The following is an 18,725-nucleotide window of genomic DNA, read 5'->3' as shown; positions in this document are numbered from 1 at the left end:
CAAAAATACCAGGATGACCAGCCAAAGCAGAGCAATGAACTTCAGACATCACTCTCTTCTTCCACTGGTCAGGAACATACAACTTTCCACTGGGACAATGCTCAGGTTTGTCCTCCTGGAACTCTTCCAGAGCACGACTCAAATCGGGCGAGATGGCAGAAAGAACTACCCCTTCGCCTAAGATGGTAGCAGGTTTGGTCACCACAGGAGAATCAGCAAAGAAGCTCCTAGAGAGGGCGTCTGCCCTGACATTCTTAGTTCCAGGAAGAAAAGAAACCACAAAATCAAAACGTGTAAAAAGCAAGGCCCACCTAGCCTGTCTAGGGTTCAAGCGCTTAGCCGACTCTAGGTAAATCAAATTCTTGTGGTCAGTGAGGACCACGACTTGATGCTTAGCTCCCTCCAACCAATGTCTCTGTCGTAGCTGTTTTTGTTCTGACCAAGCGTCAGATCTTTCCAGATCACCAGTGAGGCCGGATTGAGAGGTTTTGTCGCCCTTCTGATGACAAGCGCTTGGAGACAAAGGACTCAACACACACGGGTCGTGGTCAAATCACTTTATCTGACGTAATGAAATATAAGACATGTTTTTATACCATTTACAGCAATATGTGACTCAATATGTGGAGCTCATTTGGCCCCCACCATCACCTCAGGGTCGTATCTTGTTTACAATATAGCCAGAACATGTTGTTGAGAACAAATATGATAACAAATATAGTTTCCTTGAAGACAGAGACTACTAGTCTACATAAGAATAATTCTAGCAATAATAAGGCAAAAGGCAATTGAAGTCTTAAAGGCATTTAAAGGGATATAAAAGCAAACCATTAACTCTTCTATATCAATTTCCCCCTTTTGTAAATGGTATAACCTTTGCCACAGGGTCAGCTGATGTCCACATAGGAGCTACTGTCTCATGGGTCTAGTACCCATAAGGGGGCTTCCTACCTGCTTCGCCCATCCACCCTCAGTGTGGACACTCACTTTCCCCATCAGCAATGGCCACCTGGGGTCTATGGTACACTACAGAAGGTTCAGCCTTAGATTCTTTTTTTATGCATACATTATTCAGTAGCTTAAGTAATACATATATTAGCGCTTTTACAGCTACATAAAGCAATAAGCAAACCAACAAAATTTGCATACAAGTCTATATAATGCCAAAAATCCATCCTGCTAAGCCATTAAACCAATTTGCTGGATTTAGGAAAGAGAATGTGTTACCCCACCAGGAGTCTCTCTTTGCGCTGTGTTGTTTTAACCATTGGTCTCTAAGTTCACCTATTCTGTCTATACTGGCCCCGATCTGGAGATTGCCAGCAGGGTCAATATAGTCACAACAGGTGGGACCAATTATTTGACACATTCCTCCTTCTTTTGCTGTCAGGTAATCTAGTACTATAGAATGCTGGTTAGTAACTGTCATTAATTGTCTCTGTATTGTATTAGTTTCATTAAGAACTTCAAGAATCTCGAAAATCTGATCGTCCAGGTAGTCGGTAGCTTCCACTAATTTATCCCACATTTGTGTTATGAAGGGGTATATTAGCATACTACTGAATATTTTATTTGTTATCCCCATTTCTACTAGATGCAGCCTACCATTTGGCCGGGGCTTATTGTCTGCAGCCCTTCTATACCAAGTATGAATTGGGACTGCTGCCGTGTCTATTTTACTATGAGGAACTATGAAAGTGGCTGGTATTAGTTTGGCAAGAGTGCAGACCCCTCTTATGTCCGGGCTCACCCACCTGTAGGTGCGATGTCCGCAAACCAAGAATACTCCTTCAGGGAGAACACAAACATGACCAGGGGTCTGTATACATTGGTATAAACTCAAAAGTCCTGACATAGGCTTATGGGCGCACCAAGTATTATTCATTTGTTTTCCGCTTATACCAGATGTACATTTACCCCTTTCTTTCCTTATTATTTTACCCGTAGATGCTTTACAGCCTTCAACACCATCCTGGTACACCGTCTCATTAACCTGTGTTTGATTGCGAGTGTATATGCGGAAGCAATTATTGTCCTCACCACAGGTGTCTGATCCAGTGTATTGAAGACTGAACCACCGTCCATCATTGGGAATAGAGTCTGAGTGAGGGATTTCAGTCCTCCTCCTGGCGACCATATTTCCGACATCTGAGTCATATTCCCGCCACCACATTTGTACCTTAGGCCGCGTTATATTAAACTGAAACCAGGGATTAGCGGCCCATCCGATTATAGCCAATGAGGCATATATATCACGGGGCACATCTTTTCCCCAAAACCTAGATTGAGTCCAAGTCTCATGGTGTATGCAGTGTGGGGTTAATACCTCCCATGGCTCCAGAGGTAAGGCTAAGTATGGCATAGTCCTCGCAGATACAGGGCTGTGTGTGCAGATCCAACAGTCCTTCGGTTTCTGTCCTTCCATGTCCTTTATAAGAAGAGCATGATGCCGAATGAGTTTGTTGTCCCAGTCAGCATTTAAGAGTTTATCCTGTGTCTCTGTAGAGTGCAGTAACCCTGTCACTGCCATGGCCTTTTGAATTTTCAGTTTAAGTGTCCCATTTAGTCTTTCTACCTTCCCACTACTTTGTGGCCTATATGGTGTATGAAATGCTTGCTGTACACCCAGGGCCTGCATGACTTCCCTCATTATTTCTCCCGTGAAGTGTGTACCCCTATCACTTTCTATGGTTTCTGGGACACCATACCTGCAGATCAGTTCTGTCATCAGTTTGTCTGCAGTTGTTTTAGTAGTTGCAGATTCTACTGCAGAGAAGAGATCTACACATACTAGGACATATTCATACACTCCTACCTTTGGTAGCTGTATGTAATCAATCGGCAGTCTCTGAAACGGGTAGAGAGGCCTAGGTGTCGCTTTCTTAGGGACTTTTACTGTTTTACCTGGGTTGTGCTGTGCACAGATGAGGCATGATTGTACAAGTTTCGCGGCTGCGTAACTGAAACCAGGAGCGATCCAGAAGGCATCCACCATGGCACACGTGACTTTTGGAGGCGTGCGTGGGGCCATGTGCTGCTTGCGCCATGAATGGGAACAGGGACTTCGGTAGGCACAACTTATCCTTATTCTCCCATACTCCATTTGAGTTCAGCTCAGCTCCCAGTCTCCCCCAGTGTTCCTTCTCTGTTTGGGCAGCCTGTTGCTGGAGAGATTTCAGGACATCTAAACTCAGCGTGGCTGGAATATGCTGACTCCCCGCCACCGTCCACTGCTTCCTAGGCCGCCTGACTGCTATTTTAGCAGCCTCGTCCGCCCTTCTGTTGCCTTCTACCTCCATGGAGTCACCTTTTGCGTGTGCTTTTACCTTGACAATGCCAACCTGGACTGGTAACATCAATGCCTCCATCAATTGTTTCACCAGCTCTGCATTTTTAATGGGCTTACCGGCTGATGTAAGGAACGCTCTGCTTCTCCAGATAGGGCCATAATCATGGGCTATTCCCCATGCATAATTCGAATCAGTGTAAATATTAGCGACTTTACCTGCAGCGGCTCTACACGCCTCAGTGAGTGCCTTCAACTTTGCCTCCTGCGCCGACATGTGAGGAGAGAGTGGTTCCGCTTGGATTACCTCATGTGAGGATACTACTGCATATCCAGTGTAGAATCGTCCATCCTGGTGGTATCTGGAGCCATCTACAAAAAAGAAACTCAAAGTCTGCATTAGGAACAGGTTTTTTTCATAAACGTGTGCAAACCCAACTGTCTCCTGACTCATCAGTTCTATGCAGACATGTTCATGTGTCATGTCAAAGTATCCTTCCTCACTCGCTAATACGGTCACCAATTCCCCCTTTTCTGAATCCACAGGCAGGAGGGTGGCTGGATTCAGAACGTTACATCTTTTGAGGAGTGACATACTCAGGAATTAGTAGAGCACACTCAAGTCGGAGCTGTCTGGCCATAGACAGATGTTTTGGTTGAACTTGTAGGAGTATGGCATAGATGTCATGTGGGGAATAGATTGTCAAAAGAAACGTCAGTGTGATCTCACATGCCTTTCCTAGTAGTGCGGCTGCTCCTACCGCACAGACACAATCAATTTTGTGTGAGGTCCCGGGTCACTAAACCTAGGAAGATGCATAGATGCTGATGTGACCTGGGTAGAGGGAGATCTTGAATTGCCTGTTTCCTGTCAGGTGTCTGGTACCTTCGGCAATACAATGTCCCAACAAATGTCACCTTTTGTTTGTAATACTGTAATTTGTCACGTGAGACCTTGCAACCCTTAGGGTCATCCACGTACTGTAATAGTACAATCAGCGGATGAGGTGATGGCCACTACTCAAGGATCCCTGCCATTGCTGCTGAATAGATGGCAGGGGTTTCTTTCCCCCTTTGTGGGAGGACTGTCCAACAATATTGTTCACCTCTATGAGTAAAGGAGAAAGATACTGACAGTCAGGGTGCAGGGGTACAGAGAAAAATGCACCTGCTAAATCAATGACTGTGAAACATTTTGACATTACTGGGATCTGTGACAGATGTGTGTGTGTGTGTTAGGGACGATTGAGGTCACACTCACTGTATCATCATTAATAGCTCTTAAGTCATGAACCTTTCTGTAAGTGTCAGCAAACCCTTGAGTTCCTTTTTTTTTTTTTTTTCTCTTTTTTCCTAATGGGATACAAAGTGGTGTCACAGGGGGAAGATCTTTGCAGTCCAAAGGGGGGGTTTCTTTGCACCAGAACCCCTGCCTTAACATACTCTCTAATATCTCTGCTCGGGGCAATTGATTTGGCTATTGATATTGCTAGGCTCAAGGGGTATTGCTTTAAACAAGGGGGAGTGGTTCCTTCTTTCATTTTAATCATGACAGGGGGAATGGGCAACTGACCCACATCCGTTTTTCCCCTTGCCCAAACAGTGTCTGGCACCTGTCCCATTTCCTCATCCTCAGGCATTTTGGTGTCAGGTGTTAGTTTCACCGCTTTTGTCATATACACCATTGCCGCAATCTTACACAAATGTTTATCTGAGAGGGGACTTGTGACTGTAATACCCTCAGGAGAGTACTGTATGGTGGCCTGGATCGCACTCAGCACATCTGCTCCCAGTAAATTCATAGGGGTATTGTCACTAACAATAAGTTTTGTAAGTACCACAATTCCAGCACCTCACTGTTTCTAGGTCCCTTGGTACCTTACTACGTCTCCACTGTTTTCCTTGTGCTCCAGCATACATGACAGGTCGTCTTATTGTCCTTGTTTGCTCAATTTCTTTAGCTACCTTAAGGAGGTCTTTCGGATCTACATGTCTCCATTCAGGTCTGGCTGGCTGTACTGCGTCTCGCAAGTCTTTGTTCATACCGTCAATGAATGCATTCACCAGTATTCTAACATCAAGTGGGTTTATGCAAATGTACCCCATGTCTGCCCATTTCAGCTGTAACCGTCCAAAGTACATCTCTACACTCTCTCCTCTTTGCGGTGTCACGTTAATCAGGAGTACAGACTCCTCTGATTGTTCCACTGTAGCCCATTGTTAGTGACTCACAGAACGTCTCCCCAGACCGTGCAGATTTATCATCCATGCCCCAAGCCTGATTCTTTGTCACATCTGTGTGTGTCTTAATTATATGTCCTAGTGCGTCACCTGCCTTTAAACTCACCAACCTCTCTAGGTCTGCCCAGGTACACTTATATGTCTGCTGTACTTCCTTTATGTGTCTGTAAAATGGGAATGGTTGGTCTTCAGGGTCAGGCAACTGCTTCAACAAAGCTAGCTGGTCAGAGGGGCTCCAGGAATAATACACCTGCATCTTTCTTATTCTAGTCGCACTGATGGGGTTGGTCGTCTGATGTCTACTGTCAGCTTACTCCTCAAAGGTCAATGTCCCCACTACCCACTCTATTATGTCAGCTTCTTATGTCACTACATATGATCTTGTCTGGACAGGATTTAGCGCAACTCGCTTAGGTCAGTAGCACAGGTCACACAAGTAGCTATTCAGTCTGGGTTTGTCTGAGTCTGATCACAGTGTTTACAAGTCCATCTGTTTTGTCTGAGTCTCTGGTTACTCTTTGTCAATCAAAACATTCATAATACACCTTCCACACTGCTGCACATTCATTCTCAAGCATCATTTATTCACTTGCTATTTTCTTCCCTTGTCTGTGCCTTTTTGTACATCCAAACATTCACACTGTGGTATTTTTGCCTTTTTTTTTTTTTTTAAATTGGTCCAACCTGTATTACTGCTTCCTTTCTTCTCTGTCTTTTTCAATTTGCATAGCTCTCTTGGATCTCATTGGGGGCACCAACGGTACACAGAAAAAGTTGCCATGGCTTCAACCTTTTTCTGCCGACAGCTCACCTTTCTTCTGAAATGCCCTCCCAGTGTGCCTGGACCTCTGTCTTACAGGCCACACTTAGCAAGTCAGAGAGAGCCTGCCAAGGTGTAGCGGGAAGGCTCCTTGCCTCTCACCCGGTAGACCTACAGGATGTAGCGGGAAGGCTCTCTGCCTCTCACCCGCTAGATCAGCTGGCTAGAATAGGATCAGGCCTGCATCCTTCCAGCCCAGCTCCATGGATTGTTGTGGGAAGGCTATTTCAACCTTAGACAGCTCACCTTTCTTCTGAAATGCCCTCCCAGTGTGCCTGGACCTCTGTCTTACAGGCCACACTTAGCAAGTCAGAGTGAGCCTGCCAAGGTATATCCAGAGGGCTCCTCACCCTCGCCTCTCACCCACAACAATAAAACCTGCTGACTAAAGTAAGAAGTCCCAGGTGTGATAGGACTCTAACCCACTTTATCAGCCGTACAGTCGGCTACCTCCTCTGTTGATACACAATTTGCTATACAAATCAATCACACAACTAGAAGCAGGTTCAAACACATTAATGACCAAACAATCACTTAAAATGACCATCAATCACTTGCAATTTCCTTCTAAATTAGGCACCATATTTTACTTTTAACTTCCAACTTCAATTAAGTACTGTTGCTTTAAAATGCACAAATCTTTCAGCGCGTACCTTATGGATAGAATTACAGAGAATTTTGAGCACAGCTCACACTCAGCAGAGATAAGAGCGAAGGGAGAAGAAACTGCGCAGCGCCATCCTCCCCCCCTCCCATCAGAATGCAGCGTCGTCCTTCACAGAATTCTGTAGTTCTTTAGACTTATCAAAATCAATTTCTACAAAGAAACTCAAAATCACGGGGTTTCACTGTAAGAGCAGATAACTGTATAATGAGATTAACCATGCCTTGCCCTTTTTGTCCTGGCCAAATGCATTCAGGAAACTTTACAATGTAATGCCACATATAACACGAACTATATCATTACTCAATTCATTCAGTCTCAGATGTAGATTTGAAATATCTATAACGCATCTGTCCGGGATTCCACCACAACTAGAAAGGTAACAAATCTCTTGACACAAAAATGATGTGTGATGATTCATTCATACGTGCTCATTCACGGATTTTTTTTTGTTTTTTTTTTTTTCTTTTTTTCTCAATTACTCATCTCTCATCTTATTCAGAGGTTCTCATAGACATATATACAAGGATTCACACAGCCTGCCTATCTTGCACTTTGGATTTGATTGACACTTTAACCTACAGCAGTGTCCACTGACACTCCGAGAACACCAAAGCCAACTTCTTAAACAACAAGAAACATTGAAAACCAGAGCAACCAAAAAACCACAGCCCTATACAAAATACAGCCTCATATGATTTACTGCCAATCCAAAACAACAACCACTGCACAGAGTCTATCCCAGACTTTGTGCTACACAGTACACCAGTACACAACCAGTTAGTACATTAGTATATTGCCAGAACAGTTTAACAGATAATACAGATGACAATTATTATCTTATTACTCTATTATTCAACTCTCATACAGACATACTCACCCCTCACTGGTGATGTGGGTTCTTTTGAACCGTGCTGTTACAGTCTTACCCAGAGGTATGTGGACATCCTTAGAAAGGTTGCAGATGCAGAATCAATGTAAGAATAAATGTTCTCACCTGCTGCAGCCTGGATTCTGCATTTTCAACCTCCCAGGAAGCTCCCACGTACGGATTCCGAATAGACTGGTTTCCACGGTCCCCGTCGGGCGCCAAACTGTCGTAGCTGTTTTTGTTCTGACCAAGCGTCAGATCTTTCCAGATCACCAGTGAGGCCGGATTGAGAGGTTTTGTCGCCCTTCTGATGACAAGCGCTTGGAGACAAAGGACTCAACACACACGGGTCGTGGTCAAATCACTTTATCTGACGTAATGAAATATAAGACATGTTTTTATACCATTTACAGCAATATGTGACTCAATATGTGGAGCTCATTTGGCCCCCACCATCACCTCAGGGTCGTATCTTGTTTACAATATAGCCAGAACATGTTGTTGAGAATAAATATGATAACAAGTATAGTTTCCTTGAAGACAGAGACTACTAGTCTACATAAGAATAATTCTAGCAATAATAAGGCAAAAGGCAATTGAAGTCTTAAAGGCATTTAAAGGGATATAAAAGCAAACCATTAACTCTTCTATATCATACGACATCTCCACTCCTCAAATTCCCATTTCATGGCCAACAGTTCCCGATTCCCCACATCATAGTTACGTTCAGATGGAGAGAACTTTCGGGAAAAGAAAGCACAGGGATTCATTTTAGATGTTACAGGATCCTTTTGGGACAAAACAGCTCCTGCACCAATCTCAGAAGCATCCTCCTCTACCTGGAACGGAAGTGAGACATCAGGTTGCCGCAAAACCGGGGCGGAGGTGAATCTTCGCTTCAACTCCTGAAAGGAAGAAACAGCCTCTGGAGACCAATTCAACACATCAGCACCCTTCTTAGTCAAATCAGTCAATGGCTTGGCAATACTAGAAAATTTTGCTATAAATTTCCGATAAAAATTAGCAAAACCCAAAACTTCTGAAGGGCCTTCAAAGAAGTGGGCTGAACCCAATCGTAAATGGCCTGTATCTTGGCCGGGTCCATTTCAATAGTTGACGGAGACAAAATAAATCCCAAAAAAGAAATCCTCTGTACTCCAAAAAGGCATTTAGATCCTTTGACATACAGGGAATTCTCCCTCAAGATCCGGAACACAGTCCGAATATGTTCCACATGAGAATCCCAATCCTTGGAGAAGATCAAAATATCATCCAGATAGATAGTCAAAAATTTATCGACAAAATCTCGGAAAATATCGTTCATGAAGCACTGGAAGACAGAAGGGGCATTAGTGAGCCCAAAAGGCATCACCAGGTACTCAAAATGTCCCTCTGGAGTATTAAACGCCGTCTTCCATTCATCCTCATGCTTAATGCGAATAAGATTATACGCCCCCCTGAGGTCAAGCTTGGTAAACCAGCAAGCACCTTTAACTCTAGAGAATAGATCCGAAATCAGGGGTAACGGATACTGATATTTAACAGTAATTTTGTTGAGGGCACGATAATCAATACAAGGTCTTAATGATCCATCCTTTTTGGCTACAAAAAAAAAACCGGCACCTAAGGGTGACGAGGATGGTCTAATATGACCCTTCTCCAACACCTCCTTAATATAGGATCGCATAGCCTCGTGCTCGGGTACAGATAAATTGAAGAGCCGACCCTTGGGGAATTTACACCCCGGGCTCAGTTCAATTGCACAGTCATAACTCCTATGAGGAGGCAGAGACGCAGACTCATTCTCACTAAATACATCATAAAAGTCCGCCAAATAATCAGGAACATCATGTGACTGAGGAGAGTTGGAAAACACCGGAGCCTCACTAAAGGCACACCGACAACCCCAACTCACCACAGACACAGATTTCCAATCCAAAACTGGATTATGAATCTGCAACTAGGGAAACCCTAGAACAATGGTATCATGAAGATTATGCAACACCAAAAATCTGCAATTTTCTTGATGGTCTGGGGCGACCCGCATTACCACCTGGGTCCAAAACTGAGGTTTATTTTTTGCCAAAGGAGTAGCATCAATCCCCCTCAAAGGGATAGGCGTCTGCAGAGGTGTCATCGGAAATCCACAACGTTTAGCAAAATCCAAGTCCATTAGGTTTAGAGCTGCTCCAGAATCCACAAAAGCCTTGGCGGAAAATGTGGACAGGGAGCAGATCAGAGTAATAGCCAGAAGAAACTTAGGTTGAACACCACCAACAGAAAACGTGTGTGCAAAGCGTTTCTCTCGTTTGGGACAGACAGAAATAATATGCGAGGCATCTCCACAGAAAAAACACAACTTATTACGCCTTCTGAACTCCTGACGCTGCTCTCTGGACAAAACTCTATCACATTGCATAGGTTCAGACATTTGTTCAACAAGTGGCAACACTTCTCGTGCAGTTTTGCGTTCGCGCAAACGCCGATCAATCTGAATGGCTAATGACATAGAATCGTCAAGACCAGAGGGAACAGGAAATCCCACCATAGTATCTTTTACGGCTTCTGACAAACCCTTCCGAAAGAGAGCAGCCAGGGCATTATCATTCCAGGTAGTAAGTACCGCCCACTTTCGGAATTTTTGACAGTACGATTCTGCAGAATCTTGACCCTGGTTCAATGCCAGCAGGGTCTTTTCAGCCTGATCAATGGCATTAGGTTCGTCATAACAACAACCCCAAGGCTTGAAAAAATGCGTTCACATTAGTCAGAATAGGATCATCAGGTTTCAAAGAAAACGCCCAATCCTGGGGATCGCCACGCAGCAAAGAGATGACAATTTTAACCTGCTGCGCGGAGCTCCCTGACGAGTTAGGCTTCAAGGCAAAAAATAATTTACAATTATTTTTGAAATTCAAAAATTTAGACCGATCCCCAAAAAATACATCAGGTGTGGGAATCTTTGGTTCAGCAGCATGTGAATGAGCAAGGTAGTCGGAAATTCCCCGCACTTCCGCAGCGAGCTGCTCCACGCGATCAGACAATTGCTTTATCTCCAATGAGAGAAAAAAAAAAATTCCCCCTACGGCCTCAGAGGTATAGAGGAAGAAAATTAACACACTTTTTTTTTTTTTTTTACAATTCTTTCCTGCTATTGAGTACCCTAGGATCTGCGGTATGGCGGGTGATTCTGTTATGAATGAGTCACCGTAGGAGGCAGACCCCTAAGTAAAAGGCAGCCCCCAACATATAATGACGGTGAAGCAAGATGAAAAAACACTCACACAGATAGAAAGATAGGCTGAGCAAACAATGGGGCCCAAGCTAGCTATACAGGACAGGAAAGGACGGTTGCTGTCTGCAATCTGCAAAAACCCTATGAAAAACATAAGCCAACAGGCTGATATGGAAAAAGGCCCTGAAGCAGCTAGGCTTCAAAAACTAAATCAGCACTCAGGTATTTTCTGAAGACAGAGCTAAAGGATTTCAGCTCACCCCAGCAGGGAATGACAGAAATCTAGCAAAACAAAGACAAAGCACAAATGCAAAAGGCAGAGCAGAAAACTTAGCTTTAGCAGAGCAGGAATTCAGACTGGTCTCCAAGGATCCCACAGAGAAATCACCCGCAGGGCAGAAGGGCGTCGGCGGCCTTATATCCAGTCAGTAACTCCACTCAGCCAGTCATCATCATTAGTCTCAGATGTTTGATAATCAGGCTCACTACCTTTCTTAACCAGCAGAGGGAGTTCATCGGGCCTGAGTGGTGAAGGGGAAAATGAACTCACAACACGGACGGCTCATGTACAGCACACAGACGGCACATGTACAGCACACGGACAGCACATGTACAGCACATGGACGGCACATGTACAGCACACGGACGGCACATGTACAGCACACGGACGGCTCATGTACAGCACACAGACAGCACATGTACAGCACACGGACGGCTCATGTACAGCACACGGACGGCACATGTACAGCACACGGACGGCTCATGTACAGCACACGGCCGGCACATGTACAGCACACGGACGGCTCATGTACAGCACACAGATGGCACATGTACAGCACACGGACAGCACATGTACAGCACACGGACGGCACATGTACAGCACACGGACGGCCCATGTACAGCACACGGACGGCTCATGTACAGCACACAGACAGCACATGTACAGCACATGGACGGCTCATGTACAGCACACGGACGGCACATGTACAGCACACGGACGGCTCATGTACAGCACACGGATGGCACATGTACGGCACACGGACTGCACACGTACAGCACACGGACGGCACATGTACAGCACACGGACTGCACACGTACAGCACACGGACTGCACACGTACAGCACACGGACGGCACATGTACAGCACACGGATGGCACATGTACAGCACACGGACGGCTCATGTACAGCACACAGACAGCACATGTACAGCACACGGACGATGGCACATGTACAGCACACGGACGGCACATGTACAGCACACGGACGGCTCATGTACAGCACACAGACAGCACATGTACAGCACACGGACGGCACATGTACAGCACACAGACGGCACATGTACAGCACAAGGACTGCTCATGTACAGCACACTGACAGCTCATGTACAGCACACAGATGGCACACGTACAGCACACGGACGGCACGTTTACACGGACTCATAGACTTGTATTAGCCCTTTGTCATCTGTGCCAATGGGGAAACATGGACATGAGAGCAGCACCGTAGATCAAATAGGGGACACGTGGCATCTGTGAAAAACATGACAGGTCGTGTGAAGGGGCCGTACAGTCACATAATAGAAAACATTAGCAGAATTGCCGTCTTTTTCTACATCCTACCTCGCAAACAGCAGAATAAAAAGTGATTAAAAACAAGTCCTACATGTCCCCCAAACTACTCTGCTAAATCCCCTCTGGCTCCGTGGCCGATGGTTCAGGGGCCCTGATGGTTATTATTCACTTCGCAGCTATAATATAAGGTGAAGCCACAAGACCCCTGCAGACCAGTGCTGAGGCTGACGGAGACCCCTGGAGCCAAAAGACACCTGCAGCCCAGTGCTGAGACTGAAGGAGACCCCGGAGCCACCAGACACCTGCAGCCCAGTGCTGAGACTTACGGAGAACCCCGGAGCCACAAGACCCCTGTAGACCAGTGCTGAGACTAGCAGAGACCTCCCGGAGCCACAAGACCCCTGCAGCCTAGTGCTGAGACTGGCAGAGACCCCCAGAGCCACAGGACCACTGCAGCCCCATGCTGAGACTGGCAGAGACCTCCCGGAGCCACAAGACCCCTGCAGCCTAGTGCTAAGACTTGCAGAGATCCCCAGAGTCACAAGACCACTGCAGCCCAGTGCTGAGACTGGCAGAGAAGCCCGGAGCCACAAGACCACTGCAGCCCAGTGCTGAGACTGACGGAGACCCCCGGTGCCACAAGACCCCTGCAGCCTAGTGCTAAGACTCACAGAGACCCCCGCAGCCACAAGACCACTGCAGCCCAGTGCTAAGACTGGCAGAGACCCCTGGAGCCACAAGACCACTGGAGCCCATTGCTGAGACTAGCAGAGACCCCCAGAGCCAAGACCCCTGCAGCCCAGTGCCGAGACTGATGGAGACTCCCGGAGCCACAAGACTACTGCAGTCCGGTGCTAAAACTGGCAGAGACCTCCAGAGCCACAAGACCCCTGCAGCCCAGTGCTGAGACTGATGGAGACCCCCAGAGCCACAAGACCCCTGCAGCTCAGTGCTGAGACTCGCAGTGAACCCCAGAGCCACAAGACCACTGGAGCCAAGTGCTGAAACTGACAGAGACCCCCGGAGACCCAAGAACATTGCAGCCCAGTGCTAAGACTGACGGAGACCCACGGAGCCACAAGAACACTGCAGCCCAGTGCTGAGACTGTCGGAGACCACCGGAGCCCCAAGACCACTGGAGACCAGTGCTGAGACTGACACAGAACCCCGGAGCCACAAGACCATTGCAGCTCAGTGCTAAGACTGAAGGAGACCCCCGGAGCCACAAGACCATTGCAAACCAGTGCTAAGTCTGGCAGAGACCCCCCGGAGCCACAAGATCACTACAGCCCAGTGCTAAGACTGGCAGAGACCCCCAGAGCCACAAGACCACTGGAGCCCAGTGCTGAGACTGGCAGAGACCCCTGGAGCCACAAGACCCCTACAGCTCAGTGCTGAGACTGGCGGAGAAGCCCAGAGCTACACGACCATGCAGCCCAGTGCTAAGACTGACAGAGACCCCCAAAGCCACAAGACCATTGCAGCCCAGTGCTAAGATTGACGGAGACCCCTGGAGCCACAAGACTATTGCAGCCCAGTGCTAAGACTGACAGAGACCCCCCGGAGCCACAAGAACACTGCAGCCCAATGCTAAGACTGGCAGAGACCCCCGGAGCATCGGTGCTTGAGCAACGGGGGATGTATCAGTTCATGCTAATTATTTTTACATTCTCAGAAATCCCATGCAGTGTCTGTTCACACCCACCATTGCTGCTGTGGATTGATCTACAGTGTTGGCAGGAAATATTTTGCTTTCTTGCAGCCTTTTCACTTACAATTTTGTGTCCCATTCATTTGAACAGGGAAAAAAACACTGCAGAAACTCTGAAAGACGACAGCAACAGATTTATAAAAAAAAAGTGTCTTCTGGCCAGTGTCCGTGTCTGGCCGGTGTCCGTGTTTGGCTGCTGTCCGTGTCTGGCCGCTGTCCGTGTCTGGCCGCTGTCCTTGTCTGGCTGCTGTCCGTGTCTGGCTGCTGTCCGTGTCTGGCCACTGTCCGTGTCTGCCCGGTGTCTGTGTCTGCCTGGTGTCCGTGTCTGCCTGGTGTCCGTGTCTGGCCGCTTTCCATGTCTGCCCGGTGTTCATGTCTGCCCGGTGTTCGTGTCTGGCCGGCATTCATGTTTGCCCGGTGTCCATGTCTGGCCAGCGTCCGTTTCAGCCCAGTGTCCATGTCTGCCTGGTGTCCGTGTCTGCCTGGTGTCCGTGTCTGGCCGCTTTCCGTGTCTGCCCGGTGTTCATGTCTGCCCGGCATTCATGTTTGCCCGGTTTCCGTGTCTGGCCAGCGTCCGTTTCTGCCCAATGTCCATGTCTGCCCTATGTCCGTGTCTGGTTGGTGTCCGTGTCTGGATGCTGTCCATGTCTGGCCGATGTCCGTGTCTGGCTGCTGTCCATGTCTGGCCGGTGTCCGTGTCTGGCTGCTGCACTGGGACAGTGTGAATAGTATAGTAGACGGCACTATTCCACACAATAGGATATTAAGCCCTGTTCACACTGCGCTTCTGCAGTGCGTCCGGGGGCTCTGCCTGAATCCCCCTAAAATAGGATTCACATAAATCCCCGTTGGGGCCACATATGGCACTGACACCAGCAGAGGTCAAAGGAATTTTTTTTTTTTCTGAAATTGACTGATTTATGTCCTTAGGCCGGGTGCACATGATCAGGAATTGGCAGCGCTTTGGACGCAGCACATGTCCGCTGCCGGCTACTGAACACAGGTGACTCCACATGTGATCACTGAACCGTACGGATTCACTGCATACAATACATTGTACGGGTGAGATTTATCGCGTCTCCACAAGATAAATAGACATGTTGTGATCTGGAAAGATGTCCCATGTCCGTCTCTAAAGATAGGGAATGTAGATTGTGAGCCTCATTGGGGACAATGCCACTAATGTCTGTAAAGCGCTGTGGAATTAATAGCGCTATATAAATGAGTAAATATAAACATATAAACTGCGGGGGTTCTGGCCTTTCACAAAATGTCGGCAGAGCCCCCGCAGCACCGTACACCCGCAGCGGCGCGCCACACATTCGAACAACCCCTCATCGCAGCCTGCGGCCTGCAGCAACGCTCTACTCTTGCCTCCTCTAGCAGCGACCCTGGGACCCCGCTTCACCGCAGCCACCACCCCCGGTAAGTAATTTATTAAAAAAAGTTATTTTCCTTTTCTTCTCCTCAAAATTTGGGGTGCGTCTTATAATCCAGAGCGTTTTATAACCTGTAAAATACGGTAAACTACTGATTCCTATTATGGCGACACTACAATTACAGAACTATATATGCAGCACATATACACAGATACACACTATACATGTACACACATTATATATATGGGTCGCCCCTCACACCCAGGGTAGCAGGGTACTCGGTACCGGGCCGGTGTCAGGGGGAAGGTGTCACAGCAGCGGTGACCCGGTCCGTGGCCCTGGGCGCCCAATATCAATGGCAGTGATGTAGTTAATGGTAGAATAGTTCGTGACGCCACCCGTGGTGTTTGGCAAGTAAGATGTTGAGCCAACGCTGCATGCAGATCCACTGGGACTGATGATGTGGTGCAGCAAAGATGGTGTAGCTCCCCACAGGTGGAGCTGTAGTCCCAGGGCAGTGTGGGTGCAATGAATGAGGAGAGGCGCAGAATGGTATAGATGCTGGTACCCAGATGTAGCGGTGCTGAAGGTATAAGCAACAAATGAATGGAGGACACCAGGGCTCGTAGTTTCAAAGCTTTACTCACAGTTCGTGGTACCCACTGGTGCCCGCATCCGTGCTGTGTCCTCCGGGGTAGAGACTCAATCAACCTCCCGGGCAAGTCAGGGTTCTCCTCTCCAACATTCCGCCAACATGTGCCTTTCCTGAACGACTCCTCTATTGCGCCTTTTAATGTGAAGAGCTCCAGTACCGTAGTTCTCTGGAATTCCTCCTGTCAGATGTTCCTAGAACCTTACTTGTATGACAGACAGCTGTAGCCTCTATCGGGGACTCCTCTCAGAGTCCTGGCTCGCAAATCGGTTGCTGTTGTGTCCCAAGTCTTGGATGGGAGTAGTGCATTTACAGCCAACTACTCCACCGGTGTCTGCTGCAGAACCATAAGTGTCCATACAACCTCGGGGATCGGGCCCCGGCCTTGCGCTGAGAACCTATAGGCAGGGTTCCTCTTCCAACCCACAACTCCTCTCTGTTCTCCTACTCCTTCGTTCCGCGCTGTTCCTTCTCCCTCTTATGGAAGCTTAGGTTGCAGGTCTACGTCTTTCTCCTTCTCTTCTCTTTCCCGTGCCAGCTGGATCAGATCAATGAGGCAGCTGCAGCACTCTTTCTAAACTGAACTCAAACTGAACTCAAAACTAACTTCAGAACTGAACGCCTCTCACCTGACCTCCTGTCAGACTGACCTACTATCCTCAACTTTCCCTCTCTTTTATACTAACTCCACCCACCTCCCAGCACATCTCGTGTTATGAAGCAGGGTTCCACGAAGGGTGCTCTGCTACCCCCAGCCTGAAGCTGCTAGGCGGACCTACTGAACTATCCTGTGTGTGGGATGCAGGTGTTGGAGTGTGGAAAGGAGTTCCCAACCTACCTAGTTGGTGGGGCACTACACCTTAGGAGAAGGTGCAGTACCTTTGTGGCGACTGAGCCTCAGGGGCGCCACATATACTTTATAAATATAGAAACATACACTATATGCTGTATATACAGTACACACATACTGTGTATAAGCACATATATAAAGTATATATACACAGAAACATTCAGTTTATATACAGTATATACAGTATGCTCATATATATATACAGTTTATATATTTACACAATATAGTGCACACATGCAGTATACAAATATAATATACATACACATACTATATACTGTATGTACATGTACAGTATATGTATATATATACTGCATATACACTCACTGGCCACTTTATTAGGTACACCTGTCCAACTGTGTGTTAAGACTTAATTTCTAATCAGCCAATCACATGGCGGCAACTCAGTGCATTTAGGCATGTAGACATGGTCAAGACAATCTCCTGCAGTTCAAACCGAGCATCAGTATGGGGAAGAAAGGTGATTTGAGTGCCTTTGAACGTGGCATGATTGTTGGTGCCAGAAGGGCTGGTCTGAGTATTTCAGAAACTGCTGATCTACTGGGATTTTCACGCACAACCATCTCTAGGGTTTACAGAGAATGGTCCGAAAAAGAAAAAAAATCCAGTGAGCGGCAGTTCTGTGGCCGGAAATGCCTTGTTGATGCCAGAGGTCAGAGGAGAATGGGCATACTGGTTCGAGCTGATAGAAAGGCAACAGTGACTCAAATTGCCACCCGTTACAACCAAGGTAGGCAGAAGAGCATCTCTGAACGCACAGTGCGTCGAACTTTGAGGCAGATGGGCTACAGCAGCAGAAGACCACACTGGGTACCACTCCTCTCAGCTAAGAACAGGCATCTGATGGCTACTTTCAGCAGGATAATGCGCCATGTCATAAAGCTCGATTCATCTCAGATTGGTTTCTTGAACATGACAATGAGTTCACTGTACTCAAATGGCCTCCTCAGTCACCAGATCTCAATCCAATAGAGCATCTTTGGGATGTGGTGGAACGGGAGATTCGCATCAGGGATGTGCAGCCGACAAATCTGCGCCAACTGTGTGATGCCATCATGTCAATATGGTCCAAAATCTCTGAGGAATGCTTCCAGCACCTTGTTGAATCTCTGCCACGAAGAATTGAGGCAGTTCTGAAGGCAAAAGGGGGTCCAACCCGTTACTAGCATGGTGTACCTAATAAAGTGGCCAGTGAGTGTATATTATATACAGTATATACTCATATGCACCGCAGATATACACAATAATACTGTATACTGTATATATGCACACACACTATATACTGTACATGTACACACACAGATACACATATACATGTATATTTACCAGGTTCTATGGCTTCACTTGTACAGATCCATTCCCAGGATAGTGCTTTATGAGCAGCCATGATGAGGACTCAGGAGGAGATGACACAGACACACAGGGC

The 18,725-nt window shown here is 47.1% G+C and overlaps 2 protein-coding genes across 2 annotated transcripts in view; both read left to right on the top strand.

Annotated features, from left to right (window-relative positions):
* The window catches only part of LOC141076815 (uncharacterized), a 918,929-nt gene that overhangs the window by 558,165 nt on the left and 342,039 nt on the right, over positions 1–18,725 (top strand). The gene's annotated exons all lie outside the window — the stretch shown is intronic.
* The window catches only part of LOC141076794 (uncharacterized), a 35,326-nt gene continuing 31,373 nt past the window's right edge, over positions 14,773–18,725 (top strand). The window contains exon 1 of the mRNA XM_073564104.1: positions 14,773–14,961. Within this exon, the coding sequence (XP_073420205.1) occupies positions 14,773–14,961 (189 nt within the window). The remainder of the gene's footprint in view (positions 14,962–18,725) is intronic.

The sequence above is a fragment of the Dendrobates tinctorius genome, unplaced genomic scaffold (genome assembly GCF_039654945.1).
Source record: "Dendrobates tinctorius isolate UK_male_01 unplaced genomic scaffold, ASM3965494v1 ptg000430l, whole genome shotgun sequence".
Taxonomy (NCBI): domain Eukaryota; kingdom Metazoa; phylum Chordata; class Amphibia; order Anura; family Dendrobatidae; genus Dendrobates; species Dendrobates tinctorius.
Note: the sequence above shows the minus strand (reverse complement) of the source record. Positions and strands in the feature narration are given on the sequence as shown.